Source organism: Artemia franciscana, unplaced genomic scaffold (genome assembly GCF_032884065.1).
Source record: "Artemia franciscana unplaced genomic scaffold, ASM3288406v1 PGA_scaffold_218, whole genome shotgun sequence".
Taxonomy (NCBI): domain Eukaryota; kingdom Metazoa; phylum Arthropoda; class Branchiopoda; order Anostraca; family Artemiidae; genus Artemia; species Artemia franciscana.
Window position 1 is genome coordinate 1,017,140 of NW_027062647.1, and position 15,083 is coordinate 1,032,222.

At 34.7% G+C, this 15,083-nt stretch overlaps 1 protein-coding gene across 12 annotated transcripts in view; it reads left to right on the forward strand.

Annotated features, from left to right (window-relative positions):
- Positions 1-4,708: 4,708 nt before the first annotated feature.
- The window catches only part of LOC136041422 (uncharacterized), a 62,641-nt gene continuing 52,266 nt past the window's right edge, over positions 4,709-15,083 (forward strand). For 5 of the 12 annotated variants that reach the window (XM_065726086.1, XM_065726088.1, XM_065726089.1 and 2 more), the window contains exons 1-2: positions 4,709-4,774; positions 12,769-12,875. Coding sequence is in view for 6 of the 12 variants with exons in the window: in XM_065726080.1 (XP_065582152.1) it covers positions 6,271-6,304; positions 12,769-12,875 (141 nt within the window). In the remaining 6 variants the exon portion in view is untranslated. The other 7 variants (XM_065726080.1, XM_065726081.1, XM_065726093.1 and 4 more) reach the window with 6 other exon arrangements.

The following is a 15,083-nucleotide window of genomic DNA, read 5'->3' on the forward strand; positions in this document are numbered from 1 at the left end:
GTTCAGTTGAAAAGGGCCCAAGAACTTCTGATTCCTGATCAAATGAGCCCTCTCCCGCTCTTCTAAGATAACTGGCTCGATAATATCACCCCTGGGAAAAACATCTAAACATGCATCTGTGATCTTGCTTGGTAAAAAATGCAAAATTCCATTTTTTTTTTTGAAACCTTGACAATAGGCTTCTCAGACATGCTGAATCTGATGGTATGATTTTTATTAAGATCACTTTATTTCTTTGGGGTGTTTCTCTTTTTTTTTAATTGGGCAGATGTTTTCAGGCTCGTAATGTTTGATGAGCAACATTAATATAGATGATTTTTAAGTATTTTGAATGAGTGCCAACATTTGATGATTGTTTTTATATATCCCCTGTTATCGAGAATCTGTTTTTTAGAGTTTGGTTACTATTGAATTGCATTGCTCCTTCTTTACAGTTTGTTCAATAGTAAAAAAAAAACTTCTCGTGAGGAGTTCAGACCAGCAGTTTAAGTAAAGCCCATTTTCAACCTCAAGTTTGAAAAACTTGATCGACAAACACTCACGTACCAACACTGTACTTACGACTATTTCTATTTTAAGAATGTTTGGGATATACCTTCTTTGACGTAAAGTTTGGAAACCACTTTTTGTTTATCAGGCTCAAGCTGACGTGGTCCTGAAAAGTTCGGGATATAATCCAAAGTAAAATTTTCGCGTTTAGACCATCGAGCAAGGTCTTGAGCGTCTAAGAACTCCTCTTCCCTTCAAAAACATCTTGAAATTCTAGAAAAGATGTAAACAATAGAGAACGTAAGACATTTGGTAAGAACATTTAAAAGTTTTAGATACTATATAAAAGTATTCGGGCAATAAATAAAAGTTCTGTAATAAAAGTTCTGTGTAATTTAGTGATTTTTACATGTAGGATATATCATTGGGAGAGGGAGGAGTGATTGGGCCTGGGTGTGTCCAAAAAGGTTAAGGGTATTAAGGTCAAATTTTGGCATATGTTGAGTGGCGTTAAGCTAAATCAAAAGAAACTGTGTGCACCTAGGTAATCAGAAAGACGTATTGTCAATATCTGAGGAGCGGATAAAGGTTTTCACCTGAAATTATCCGGGCTATTAATAATATGACTGCAAATAAAGTACTTGTGACTTGATTTTGTCCAACATCACGAACATTTTCTGAAAGTCTCGTTCTAACACATTGAGACATTTTTCGAGTTCCGGAATATAACATAGACTGGCTCTCAATTACAAAGCTTAAATGTGAATAATTTGTAAATCGTTTAATTTACAGCCCTTGCCTCAGAAGCAGTAGGAGTTGTTTCATCCTACGTAAAATTAGTTGACTTTTAGATTATATTTAACAAAATGGTTATCTAAAATAATTTATCCAATACCTTTGAAGTCAGAGTAGTTAAAAAGTGTGAGGAAAAGGGGTTGACTGTCTTCCTATTCCTTTTATCTGTTATAAGGAGGACTAAATCTTTCACTGTAGTGAGTCTCCTTCAAAGTTTTTCGACGACCCTTTTCAAAGAAAGTGGCTCTAAAATAAGATAAAGCATCTAATATTTATGCCCTTTTATTATAAGCAACACAAGAATATTGCCCCTGATCACAGATTTTCGTAAGTTCAATAATATTTAAATATTCCAGGCCTTTTCCAGTTTGTTTCATTGACCTGACAGCCTGTCCCAAGCCAGGGTGAGAGAAGAGGGTTGGGCGACAGGTTTACTACCTGTCCCTCTAAAAAGGATCCAGCCTCGGATGAACCATCTTCTTCCCTGATAACGTGACTGAACAGTTATCTGAGCAGTTCCTTCCCAGCTATCATAGACTGAGGAAATAATCAGAGAGATTAAACAGTACAATATTGACCTACTGGCCTTAAGTGAAATTTGGCGGAAAGGTATGGGCCAAAAGAACTTACAGGATGTATATGTGTTATTTTATAGTGGTGATGACACTCATCATAGCTCAGGGATAGGAATAATGATGCCACTCGAAGTTCAAAGATCTGTTCTCAAACCCACATCTGTGAATGACAGGATAATGTTAGCTCAATTCGTTACAGAGCACTCCAAGCTCTCAGTGATTGTGTGCAATGCGCCTACAAATAAGGAGGATGAGGATGTAAAGGACAGTTTCTATGAAACATTACACGCTGCCACTAAAGACATCCCCAAGCCTGATGTAGTGTTCGTTCTAGGTGACTTAAATTTAAAAGTAGAAAGTGGTAGACAGTGTTGTCCTGAAGTTGTAAGACAGCATGGACTTGGTCTCGTTAATGAAATGGCCCATTACCAGTGGATTATCTCTAAGTAATGATCTCGTTACTGCAGGAACCTTTTTCGATCACAAAACAGTGCATAAATACACATGGACGTTTCCAGACGGCTCAACTCGGAACCAGAGAGATCATTACCTGGTCGCCCACAGGTGGTGCATAAACTTTTTAGATGTGTGTGGATACAGAGGAGCTGACGCACAGTCTGATCATACGCTTATGGTGGCTCGCGTACAAGTAAACTTCTTGCTCCTCAGAAACCCAGCTCAAACCTAAAGAAGCCATATGATACAGAAAAACTGTATGAACATAAGGTTCAAATAGAGTTTTGCATAACTAGAAAAATAAGTTTGATGTTTCAGGAGTGGAAGCCGGCGAACCTGAAAGCATTGAAAGGAAGTGGGAGACTGTGAAAAGTGTATACACTACGGTTGCTGAAGAAAAGCTGGGTTTCAGGAAGAAACCAAAGGAAAGGTGGATCTTCGACACCAGGTGATAGTTAATTGACGAGCTTATGGTACTCAAGCAGACCTTACTGGCTGCTACCAAATGGAGTGCACAGGCAGCTTCACAAGGAAAGGACAAAGAAATTAAAAAGAGCACTAGGAAAGATAAAAGACTTTTCTTTGAATATCAAGCTGCTTTTTCAGAGGAAGCTGTTAGAAAGGGGGTTTCTAAAACTGTTTACAGACTAACTAAAGAGATGTTTGGGAAACAGAGCAGCCGAATAGCCTTGGTCAAAGACAAGAATGGAATGATTTTGTTAGATCCAGATAAAATAGACGAATGGTGGGTTGTTCACTTTGGAAAACTATTCAATAGACCGAGATCCAGTGACTAACAAAATGTACCTGATAAACCATTTTTACAGCTCGACATCAATACAGATCATGTATGCAGCAAAGAAGCTAAAAAACGGACGAGCTCTTGGCATAGATGGAATCACAGCAGAAATGCTAAAGTATCTAGTAAGAACACTTCTCTCAATGTGGCTCGCCCTTTTCACCAATATATGGAATATTGGGAAAATTCCCCTGAATGTAACAAGGGGATGTTGGTGAAAATGTTCAAAAAGAGATACACACCGTTGTGCGATAATTGGAGAAGCATCAACCATCTGCTGGTATCACGCAAACTATTGGCTTTTATTATATTTTACCGGATTCTAGATGCGCTAAATACACATCTGCAGGAAGAGCAGCATGGTCGTAGAAGCGGCAAATTGTCGAGGAATCAAAAGAGTCGAACACCAAAGTATATCTGCTATTTAAAAAAAAAAGGATAAAGATCCTCCAGAGCCATTGCTGGCTTCGAAGAGGCATTTGACTCGGTTGACTGAGAATGATTGTTGAGAGCCCTCAAGCATTATAGGGTGTCAGAAAAACTAGTGAGCATGATTATTTCCCTACACGAAAAGACTAAGTACTATGTCAAGGCTGGGAATGACCTACCCAGATTTTTCAAGATCACATCTTGTTTGCGTTAGGGATGTGCACTTTCCCTAAATTTTTACAATTATAATGGACTACGGATTAATAAGAAACTCTGGATATGGCCTAAAAGTAAGCAGTAAGCAACTACTAACTAAGATCTTGTGGACGACGTGGTTTTGCTAAAAGATTTTAAACAGGGGTTACAGCAGCTACTTGACGCAATTTTAGAAAATTTATAAAAAGTTGGGCTAACCAATAACATTGACAAATCAAAAAGTATATCCATCATAAACTCAGTGCTTGTTTTCCATCACAAGAAGACAAATATAGAACAGATAAAAGATTTCAAATACTTGGGCTACTGAATCGATTGTGACGGCGGGATAATGTCTGACATTAAAGGCAAAATTTGTCAGTCTACCGGAGTCAGCCTCTCATTAATATTGTTCTAAGGAATTTGAGGTGGGCATATTTAGAACATATACTCCATATGAAAGAAGATCGCCTTCCTTTGACAGACTACGACTGGAAACGAGGGAACAGAAGAAGACGGGGTCACCCAAAAAATACATTTGTGGCGAACTTTTGACGGACATTTGAGGATTAGTATCTGAATGAGAAGATTTCACCACTGCAATATCGTTCCGGGAAGAGTGGAGAGGCTTCTTCGACGCCCTATGCAACATTAATAGCGTCGGAGGAATTAAGGTAAGGCTTTCCAATAATTTGCCGAGTTAATTTTTAGTTCATCTAAATAACTCAAGGAAATAAACGTCACGTCTATGTTAAACTTATCCCAGGGTTTACATAGCCTTGGAAACATCCAGAGCGTTATTGTTTCAATAGAATGTGTTCATAACTGTATTAGTCCTTTTACCACACGAATGGAATTGGCAAAAAAGAAAAAACATAATTTTCACCAGAAATAATTTGGGCGCTCTTAACGCTACCTAGAATTTTCTCTAGATAAACTTCAAATTTTACTATTAACAACAACTTTCCCGCTTTAATAAGGTTAGGAAAATAAAGGAAAGAGAATGGACAAAGCGTGATTTCAGCTTAATATTTGTGTAGATATGTTTACTTGGTTCACAGAAATTCCTGTATTAAAATAATGAACAATAGGCCTACCTAACCATGTGGTAATATAGATTTAGGATAGCCTATTAAACTAGGCGAATATAATGATTGAAGCCATTATAGAAGAATTTTTAGGCATGTTGTCGATTATTTTCTTCCTAAACCACCTTTAAGGACAATTTTAGAGTTTGGTCTTGCCATTCAGCACTATTAAATGTAATGTTTTCTGGTTAACCAAAGTAGCTAGTAAAGACTAATAACACTAAAATAGATACATTCTGAATAAGAACTACCTTTCAAAGTACCTATGAAAAATGAGTAAAGTTAATGAGCCTAGATTCTTGATAATCCCATTGGAAAGTAGGCCTAGGCTATCCTATTTTCAGCAATAAATTTGCAGCTCAACCTACAACATAATTTGGCTAGGATGGTAGTGAATACATCACTTGTTGCATATTGTTATGTTCTTTTATAGTTTTGTCTCTGGGGTAAATTCCATTTTGATCCTTTAATAGGGCACCTATAGGTGACACAGTTCCCAAAACTTAAAAAAAAATGTAAGAAACAATTGTTATTTGAAGCTGATTTGGGTAATTATTGTATTTTAACCTCTATTTCATAAAATTTCATTTTAATTTGAAGAATATAATAGAGTAAGTCATAGGCTTGTCTCATGACAAATGAACAGTAAACACAACAACACACAAAGGATAATATACAAAACTGAACCCCTGAGTATTAAACTCCTTCAACCCCTAACTAATAAACTCCTTAGATCAAACACATTGCAAAAAAAGCAAACACACCAGAATGCACAAAGATACAAATTCATAAAACTCTTTTTAGAGTCAATGAGTAAAATGAAGCATACAAATGTCATAAATAGGCCCTATTATGATCCTGTATACTCTCATAAGGCAACAACTTCAAATAAGGGAAAAATTTTGGTGCTAATTTTTGCACTTTTTCAATAAGCTATGAATCAGATTTTCTTGTTAGATACAAATATGCAATGTTCAACTATTGGTTGTGTCATTGTCTTATACAGCTTAGCAAAGCTTTGCAGGTTAAATCTTCTAAACCTTCTTTTGATACAAAGCAAACTGTAGTTGGTTTTAGATGATTCAGCTATTGAACAACAAGTTTTCAGAATCTTTTAAAAGATCCTAAAGCCCTTCAAATATGTCATCACTAGGGTTACCTATCACTAGGGTATTTTTTAGGGTTACCTATCTCTTTGCAAAAACATTTGCATTTTTTTTTTTTAGGAATTTTGTTTACATAAAATTTCTGTAAATTTAGCCTTCACTTTGAATTAAAATATAAGGTCTCTTTGGCAGCAATAATTAAATTATTATAGAGCATGAAACAGGCATCATGTGATATTCAGTTTACATCAGAGCTAAAATGTGTTACAAACTGAAAATCTGCCTTTTCAGTATCCATCCCCTCATCTTCTAAGGACATAAAAGGGAAATATTGAGAAATGGATATACTGCTCATTAGAAACACAAAGCAAGGTAAATATTAAATGATTCACATACAGACTTAAAGATGATACTTTTTTCTTATTTTAGATGCAGCTCATATACCTCTGTTAGTGTCACTGTTGTTAAAAGTGATTAACCCATAAATTGAATCAGCAATGACAAATTTGAGAATCAATAAACACATGAGAAATTTTGTAAAAGGGCTATATATTATTGCCCTGCAGGCTATGTTTTTAGGTAAGGTTAAATTAAAATTGAATTTGTGCCAAAAAACAACATTATAAAAGTGGTATTTTTGCTTTATTTGTAGGTCTTTTATGGAATCATTTCTATCAGTAAAAGGGGTTTTGTGGAATAAATTTAGGTAGAGAACTTTTGATATCTTAGAAAACTGTATAGTTTAAGTTTAAAGTTACTGGCCCCTCTTCATCACCAAAAAACCTAAGCCTAATCTTCCACACTTATTACTGCCAATATTATGCACTAGATGCATTTGATTTGCAATGAGCTTCTAAAGAGCTAACTACAATAATAAAACACATATGATATATTAGAGTCTGATTAAATTATATAATCTGGACTATTAATTAGCCTAGAATGTGGTGCACATTGTAGAGGGAGTAGGAACTTGTTTTTTTTTTCATGTTGTAATTTGCAGAACCAAATGATCAGTTAAAGAAAACACCCTGCTCCTTCTAATCTAGGCCTATAAGATGTTTCATTAGGCTAGGCCATTTCATATAAGACAAAACTTTTTTAAGCTCTTAGGTATGACCAAACAGAGTAATTGATGAAACTGATTCAAAAAGATAAAAGTGGAGGGGGAACAAGGAAATTGATACTTGGTACATCGTTTTTTGGTTAGTTTTTAAAGAGCCTATTGCTATACAAGACCATTGAATGAGGATTGGGGATGAATTGTAATAAATATGGACCAAATCGTAAAGATGAACAAAAAATTAACAATGTAAAAACGTCCTTATTTTTGTTCTTCTTCTGGAGAACTGTTATTCTAGACTTTTGCACAGTCTATGCATTCTTTTTTAGCCACTTCACTTAATTCTTAGATAGACAGTATAGTAGTTAGGCTACCTACTGAACTTAGGTTATGGACAGGGACCTTTAACTTTCTTCCTAAGAGTCAACTCTAGGATATGTGAGTACATTTCACAATATTTGCAAGGATCTTCAAAGATTAAACAATTCTAATGGTTTGTCTGCATGCTGCTATTAAAGCAACTTGTCTGCATGCTGCTATTAAAGCAACTTGTCTGCATGCTGCTATTATAGGTTAAGCATAGAATATCTAAAAAAAACTAGACTACCTTATTATTGCCTTGGAAATGGAAGCAGTAGCTCAAGCTGAGTTACTAACTGCCAGTTATTGTGTATCAATTGTGTAACATTATTGTGTAACAATTCTAATGGTTTGTCTGTATGCTGCTATTAAAGCAACTTGTCTGCATGCTGCTATTATAGGCTAGGCATAGAATATCCAAAAAACCTAGACTACCTTATTATTGCCTTGGAAATGGAAGCAGTAGCTCAAGCTGAGTTACTAACTGCCAGTTATTGTGCATTGAATTTCAGAATTTGGTTAGCTTTGTCGAATTGCCACAGTATTATTTAGCCCTCTTTTAGTTCCAGTTTCTTCAATTAAAATTGAGGCCCATGGTTCATGCTGCTGTTTTCATACAAAAATAAAATTCTTTCATATTTGATCTATTTTTTGACTGTAAGTTTATGTGTCATGACAGTTCAATGACTGTGTTAAAATGTTTCTACTGAACTGTTAAAAAATTTGATCCATCATTTTAAATTAATGCTTTCTGCTCAATACAGTACAGATATCTTAGAAACCAATCACATTCATTAGAAGTCATCAACAAGGAACAATTGATCTTCTAGGTCTGGGAGAACATCACCAGGGAAATAAGCATGTTAGAAAATTATTATATTATTATTAAGATGCAGTTAGAATAGGCTAGCCTTTCAAAATATTTTCTTGGCTTCTAGAATTTGATCTAGTCTATTCCTGTGGTGTTAAAATGTATCATACCAGGCTTGGAGTTCAATGAATATATTAAACTGTTCTGTGTGAATATTTCTGCTATTTTCCTGAATTCGAGTGAACCAAGGATTAACTGACATAGTTTATTCTGTATTCATTTCTTTTTCATTCTACAATATGTATCAGATATAAAGTTTCCTTTCATGGCATATGTATCTCTAATTAAATTTACATATTGGACTTTTAATATCTTTTCATTACTTTCTATTCATTTCTTTTTAGTTCTACAATATGTATCAGATACAAAGTTTCCTTTAGTATTATATGGATCTCTAATTCAGTTTACCTATGAGACCTTTCAACAAATTCTTGACTTTGCCTTGTTTGGAACAAGCACAAATATTTTGAAATTAAGATAGGACTCAGAAGTTTGCATAGATGACAGCTCATCTGTTTTGAATTTAATTCTGGTTCAAAAATGTCAATTATTTCACCAATATTTTAAGTCATACCAAGGCCTTTTTTACCAAATTAATTGTTAAATTTACAATATTTTAATCTTGTAAGTGAAAGTTGAGGTTTAAAACATTCAACAAGGACAGGCTCCAAACACTTTCCTTCCTTGTGCCTTGTTTGAGCAGTACATGTATTTCTGTAGGTCACACTTTTATCACCTAAAGATTATAAAAGGCTTTAAAAGATCATGTTCTTTGAAGAAGAAAGGGTTAATAATTGTTAAGGCTCCAACAACACCCCTGATAATTTCTTTCAACTAACTCATACTTTCTAAGATTGCTGAAAGTTCTTCTCTTGAATCTTACCATGTCTAGGGCTATATTGGAGGTCATTGGGGGGGGGGGGATCTCAATTTTTATTATGTTCTTTATATTCTAATCAAGAAGTTTTTATTTTCTAATCAAGTGCTTTCATTATATTGTAACCATTGGTATATGTTATTAATCAGGTCATCTTTAAGAATATATATTTAGTAGCTGAATAATGCATAGAAGCCCTAAGATATTTTGATTGTCTCTTTGATTCTATAGAAAAAATTTACATGTTGTTAGGCAGTGTTATGCAAAGCTTCCCTTTGTTTGTTCTACTTTTTTAACTATATCAACACACTTAAACCAAATCTACTCAATTAAAAAACACCACAGATACCATAGAGTGATGAATAGGATACTATATGTCCCTCCTCCTTGATATGGCCTTGGCTAGGGCTAGGAAATATGGATTTGTTTTAGTCAGTATGAGTTATCTAATCAATTTTGTGACAGTTTGGGTTATAACTGAAAAGCAGTTTCATTGTTAATAATTTCAAGAAAATGGATAAAAATGTCAATAAAAAAATCTTAGCTAACAGGAAGAGCAAAATAGTCAGAAAAGTAATCTAACCAATAGAGAAATTCTGGTAACTGGTTTTATCAACTGCTATGTAAAGAACCATTGTATCCCCTTTCTTGATTATCTCTAGGAAATATGTATGTCAACACGTCTGGATAGATTTGACAGGATATATTCTGTTACTACATCCAACTCTTTCTTAAACATTCTCATCAGAAGAAAGGAAGCTGCTCCCTCCTGTTTATGATGAACCTCATGTTACAGCAAAAGTAATCAAATATGTAAAAGAAAAGAGTTGCTCTGTTCACCATCTCAATCATGAACTAAAATCTCTCAGCTTTGGATCTGTTTATTTTTTCAATAAAATAAACCCATGGATTGTTGAATTTAGTTTAACTCTAGAATAACTTGCTCAATTTATAGTATGATGAGATTGGTGGGAACAGCTTTCTCTTTTCTCTCACTCCTTCAAATTTCAGGAATGGGTCATTGGCCATTAAGTCCTACTGTTTTACCTGACAAAGATTTGGGTTTCTATTGTATCAGATAGGCAGGAGATAGAAAGATAGAGCCAGAAATATTTGGAAAGCTTAGAAGCTCTGGCAGAGGAATAAAAAAAGCTTGACAGCTTCTGAATCAATAAACATTTTAGCCTTCAGAATAGTTTAAGTAAAAAGTTAAAGGACTATAAATAAGAAATTCTGTTATTGGGAGTAAAAGGGTCATTGGAACAAGGGGGGGGGGGTCAAGTCACAATAAAGAAGGGGAACAGGGAACAAAGATATTTTATATTTTAAATGAAGACAAAAAGATTTTCTTATTTCAAAATTTGGGGAGTGAGCAATTTTTTTTTCAAAATGTCAAATTATGAAAAAAAGACATTATTTTAATCTATAGGTTGGGGAAAGGGTCAAGAAGGTAATTGTACCCTACCTAATCAGAACCCCTGTATTTGAAGAAAATAGGACTGGATTGAAGGGGGGGGGGTAGTTTGGTTATTCTACTTTATGCTTTTTTTGGAGCAATCAAATTGAGGAAAAATAATTATATTTCGTATTACTTATATTTTATATATTGTTATTTATTTTTTAATCGTTATACAAATTTATAGAAGCCATCAGTCAGTGCAGGCATTTTTTCCTCTTATGGGAGTCCTTTAGGCTTGTAGAAAGAAGGGGTGGTAAAACATAACTCATAGTCCATGCAACCTTTTAAATTATCTCCATAATTCTGGCCAACAGTAATTGGTCAATCCACTGCAGAGTCTGTAGAAAATGCTCAAAAATTCCATGCACTTTGGCTGATAGCCAAGTACAATAGATGTTGCAAACAGTTTCTTTAATTTATATGAACAAATTTAGAATATTAAAAAATTGACATAAGGTCAATTCAAAACATCAAAACTTATAAATATTTAAAAATTTGAGATATCTGTGTTTATAGAGCTCCTGTGAGAATGTTGAACTATTAAAGATCTATTTAGGGAGATGACAAATCTTTTTTAAAGGTTAAAAAAAGAAAATCAGTTATTATTGGAATGGGACTGGAAACCCCCCCCAAAAAAAATTATTGAATCTTGTTATTTTTAGCATACGCTGTCAGCCAGGAGCTTATCTTTGGGGGGGGGGCAAGAGGGGGTCCACATTCAGATGGACATGGTTTATCTTTCAGAGGGAAGCATTGATGGTTCTGGCTCCTTCAATTTGCTTACTGTCAATTATGTTTACTACTATATTTCAATAAAGTTAAAATTCACAAAACTAAAAAATGGTTATGAATGTTAGATTATTTATATCAGTTTTGTGCCCCTAAAATATCTGCGCCTGGGGCGAATGCTCCCTCAACCTCCACTTCTTAAACCACGTTTGGGGAAGGGGTGTTGGAAAATTTTTTGAAAAACACAAACCTAAATGTGTTATAAAGATATCAGAAAATTCAGATGATTCTATTCCGAATTTTATCCCTTTAGTCTAAAGGAAAATCAAGTCTCTTTGTTGAAAGGGGCCATGACAAATACAACCCAAAGCTGATGCTGGACTGTTAATTGAATCGTGTTTGTTAATTAATTTGGTCGAAGTTGAGCTGCTTCTGCTGTTAAGATTGTCTTCACTTTTTTTTGTGTTAGGGGCCCTTCACAGCCACTCTTACGTAGGATGATTATAGTCGCCCACCTTCAACAACAATGAAACACTTAGAATAGCATCTTTCCTAGCTGTAAGATCAATATGACAAAACCGACAAAGACTTAATCTTAATGGGCAATAGTTGGAAACAAAGTTATGTTAAGATGAACTTTTAAAACCAAGTTCTTCCTCTTCAAATTAAAACGTAGATGGGAATCAAGTCTCTTTTCAATACTTTATTTTTCTTCTTGTTCCACTTTCTATCGCTTTTTAAAAGTTAGTTCTGAGTTAAAGAAAGAAAGTAAGGAGCTTTGCCCTTTATTTGTTCTATTAGCTGTTATAACCAATTATAACTGGTACTAATTATATTTTGAATAACATTATAAAACACATCAAAATTGAGAGCTGGTTTGTGGGGAACTGGTCAAAGGAACCGAAAGTTCAGCCATCTTACATTGCTGAGCCTATGGACGCGCTTATTCTGAATTCATGATTTACATAATATGTAGCAGCCCACCTGTCCCTACCCTAGGACTAAATGCGCAATTCATCTTCCACCTGATTGGGGGGGGGGGGGTGTACCAGGCGGTTGTGATGTAAAGATAGCCCATTCCCACCCTTAATCTTCAGTAGGTCATTTTTCTTCAAGCAATAACAAAGAAAAGTTACTATTAAGTAGTGGGTTCAGTTTTTACTAAGGCTTTGATCAATGAGTTGCTGCAGACGATAGTAGTGTACTTTAAACAAGCTTTTTGGGTGGGTGATGGTGCGTTTAATAAGCTCAGCTTTTTTCCAGATTCATCGTTAATATACGTATCTCCCTTCTACCTCCTTCAACTCCCACGTCCATCATAGGAGACTAAGTCTCGCAGTTGAACTCCGCACTTTTCCTACAGCCCCGTGCATTGTCTCATCTCATAAAAAAGAAAAAAAATGTGATATCTGGGCCTTAGTTTCGAGCATGACATCATATGTAGTTATCTCTTTATGACTCTATATTTGCATTTCTTTAGGTAAGCAAGCTGCTAAGAAAGCCACACCGACCACACCTAGTCGACGGGGAAAGAAGGTGGAAGCTGCAAAATCAGAATCGGAAGAAGAAGCCGTAGAAGAACCTAAGGTACGTAATAAAGAAGAAACATTTTTATTAATAATATATCTCCTTTTCTAGAAAGAGGTAATATATAAGAAAATTTATAAAGTTGGGCTAACCAATAACGTTAACAAATCAAAAAGTATATCCATCATAAACTCGTGCTTGTTTTCCATCACAAGAAGACAAATATAGAACAGATAAAAGATTTCAAATACTTGGGTTACTGAATCGATTGTGACGGCGGGATAATGTCTGACATTAAAGGCAAAATTTGTCAGTCTACCGGAGTCAGCCTCTCATTACTATTGTTCTAAGGAATATGAGGTGGGCATATTTAGAACATGTACTCCATATAAAAGAAGATCGCCTTCCTTTGACAGACTACGACTGGAAACGAGGGAACAGAAGAAGACGGGGTCACCCAAAAAATACATTTGTGGCGAACTTTTGACGGACATTTGAGGATTAGTATCTGAATGAGAAGATTTCACCACTGCAATATCGTTCCGGGAAGAGTGGAGAGGCTTCTTCGACGCCCTATGCAACATTAATGGCGTCGGAGGAATTAAGGTAAGGCTTTCCAATAATTTGCCGAGTTAATTTTTAGTTCATCTAAATAACTCAAGGAAATAAACGTCACGTCTATGTTAAACTTATCCCAGGGTTTACATAGCCTTGGAAACATCCAGAGCGTTATTCTTTCAATAGAATGTGTTCATAACTGCATTAGTCCTTTTACCACAGGAATAGAATTGGCAAAAAAGAAAAAACATAATTTTCACCAGAAATAATTTGGACGCTCTTAACGCTACCTAGAATTTTCTCCAGATAAACTTCAAATTTTACTATTAACAACATCAACAAATGTTAACAGCTTTCCCGCTTTAATAAGGTTAGGAAAATAAAGGAAAGAGAATGGACAAAGCGTGATTTCAGCTTAATATTTGTGTAGATATGTTTACTTGGTTCACAGAAATTCCTGCATTAAAATAATGAACAATAGGCCTACCTAACCATGTGGTAATATAGATTTAGGATAGCCTATTAAACTAGGCGAATATAATGATTGAAGCCATTATAGAAGAATTTTTAGGCATGTTGTCGATTATTTTCTTCCTAAACCACCTTTAAGGACAATTTTAGAGTTGGGTCTTACCATTCAGCACTATTAAATGTAATGTTTTCTGGTTAACCAAAGTAGCTAGTAAAGACTAATAACACTAAAATAGATACTTTCTGGATAAGAACTACCTTTCAAAGTACCTATGAAAAATGAGTAAAGTTAATGAGCCTAGATTCTTGATAATCCCATTGGAAAGTAGGCCTAGGCTAGCATATTTTCAGCAATAAATTTGCAGCTTAACCTACAACATAATTTTATTTGCTCCACTATTGTTTTCAATATGATTATGTTATTTAAATTTGTTTTTTCTCACAGTATTAAAATCTCTTTTAACATCAACATGCTTAAGCAGTGGTTTCCAACCTATGGGGCACCCCCTTCCCCCAGGAAGGGGGAGTATGCAGCTGTTTCCAAAATATCGTTTTTGTATACAAACCAAAAAAGTCAAATAGGTGTAAAATAAAAAAATGAATCAGCAGTATATATAATCCACAGGATTTGGCTACAAATAAAGGATGATTTTACCTACTTTGACAAACGAAGCTTTAGAACAGACACCTTAAACAAGAAGAACAATAGAAATTTCTCAAGACAATGGGAAACAAATTAGAATGAATATTTCAGCCCTAGGTCCAAGGGCCATCCTCAGAAATTACAAAACGAAATGAAAATTTTGATTATTTTTTTTTGTAATTATTCAGAAAAAAGATTGCGGGCTTTTTAGGCCTATTTTCTGAGTATTTGCTACATTATTCTCTAATCTTTCTTTTGCATTGATATCTCATTGGCATAACAGCATAGAATAGAAAATGCGGCTGAACCTAAAAAACAGTTTTTTGGGTCCTATTTTTGGGAGGCCCATGTTCCTAAATGACTTTATTTGTCCATAAGTGTCTCTTGTCTTATTGACTTACTGCTGGTAGCTTAAACTAATGAGCAACAAAGTTTTTGGCCTATTTTTGAACCTCCTAAAAACATTTCCATCCCAACAAAAATACTGTTCCAGCTTTTTCTGTCCCTACCATTCCAGGCCACTTTACTTTTGGAATAGGCCATTATAATACAAAATTATTCAGTTTCCAATTAATTTAAAATAAGATACTATTAAA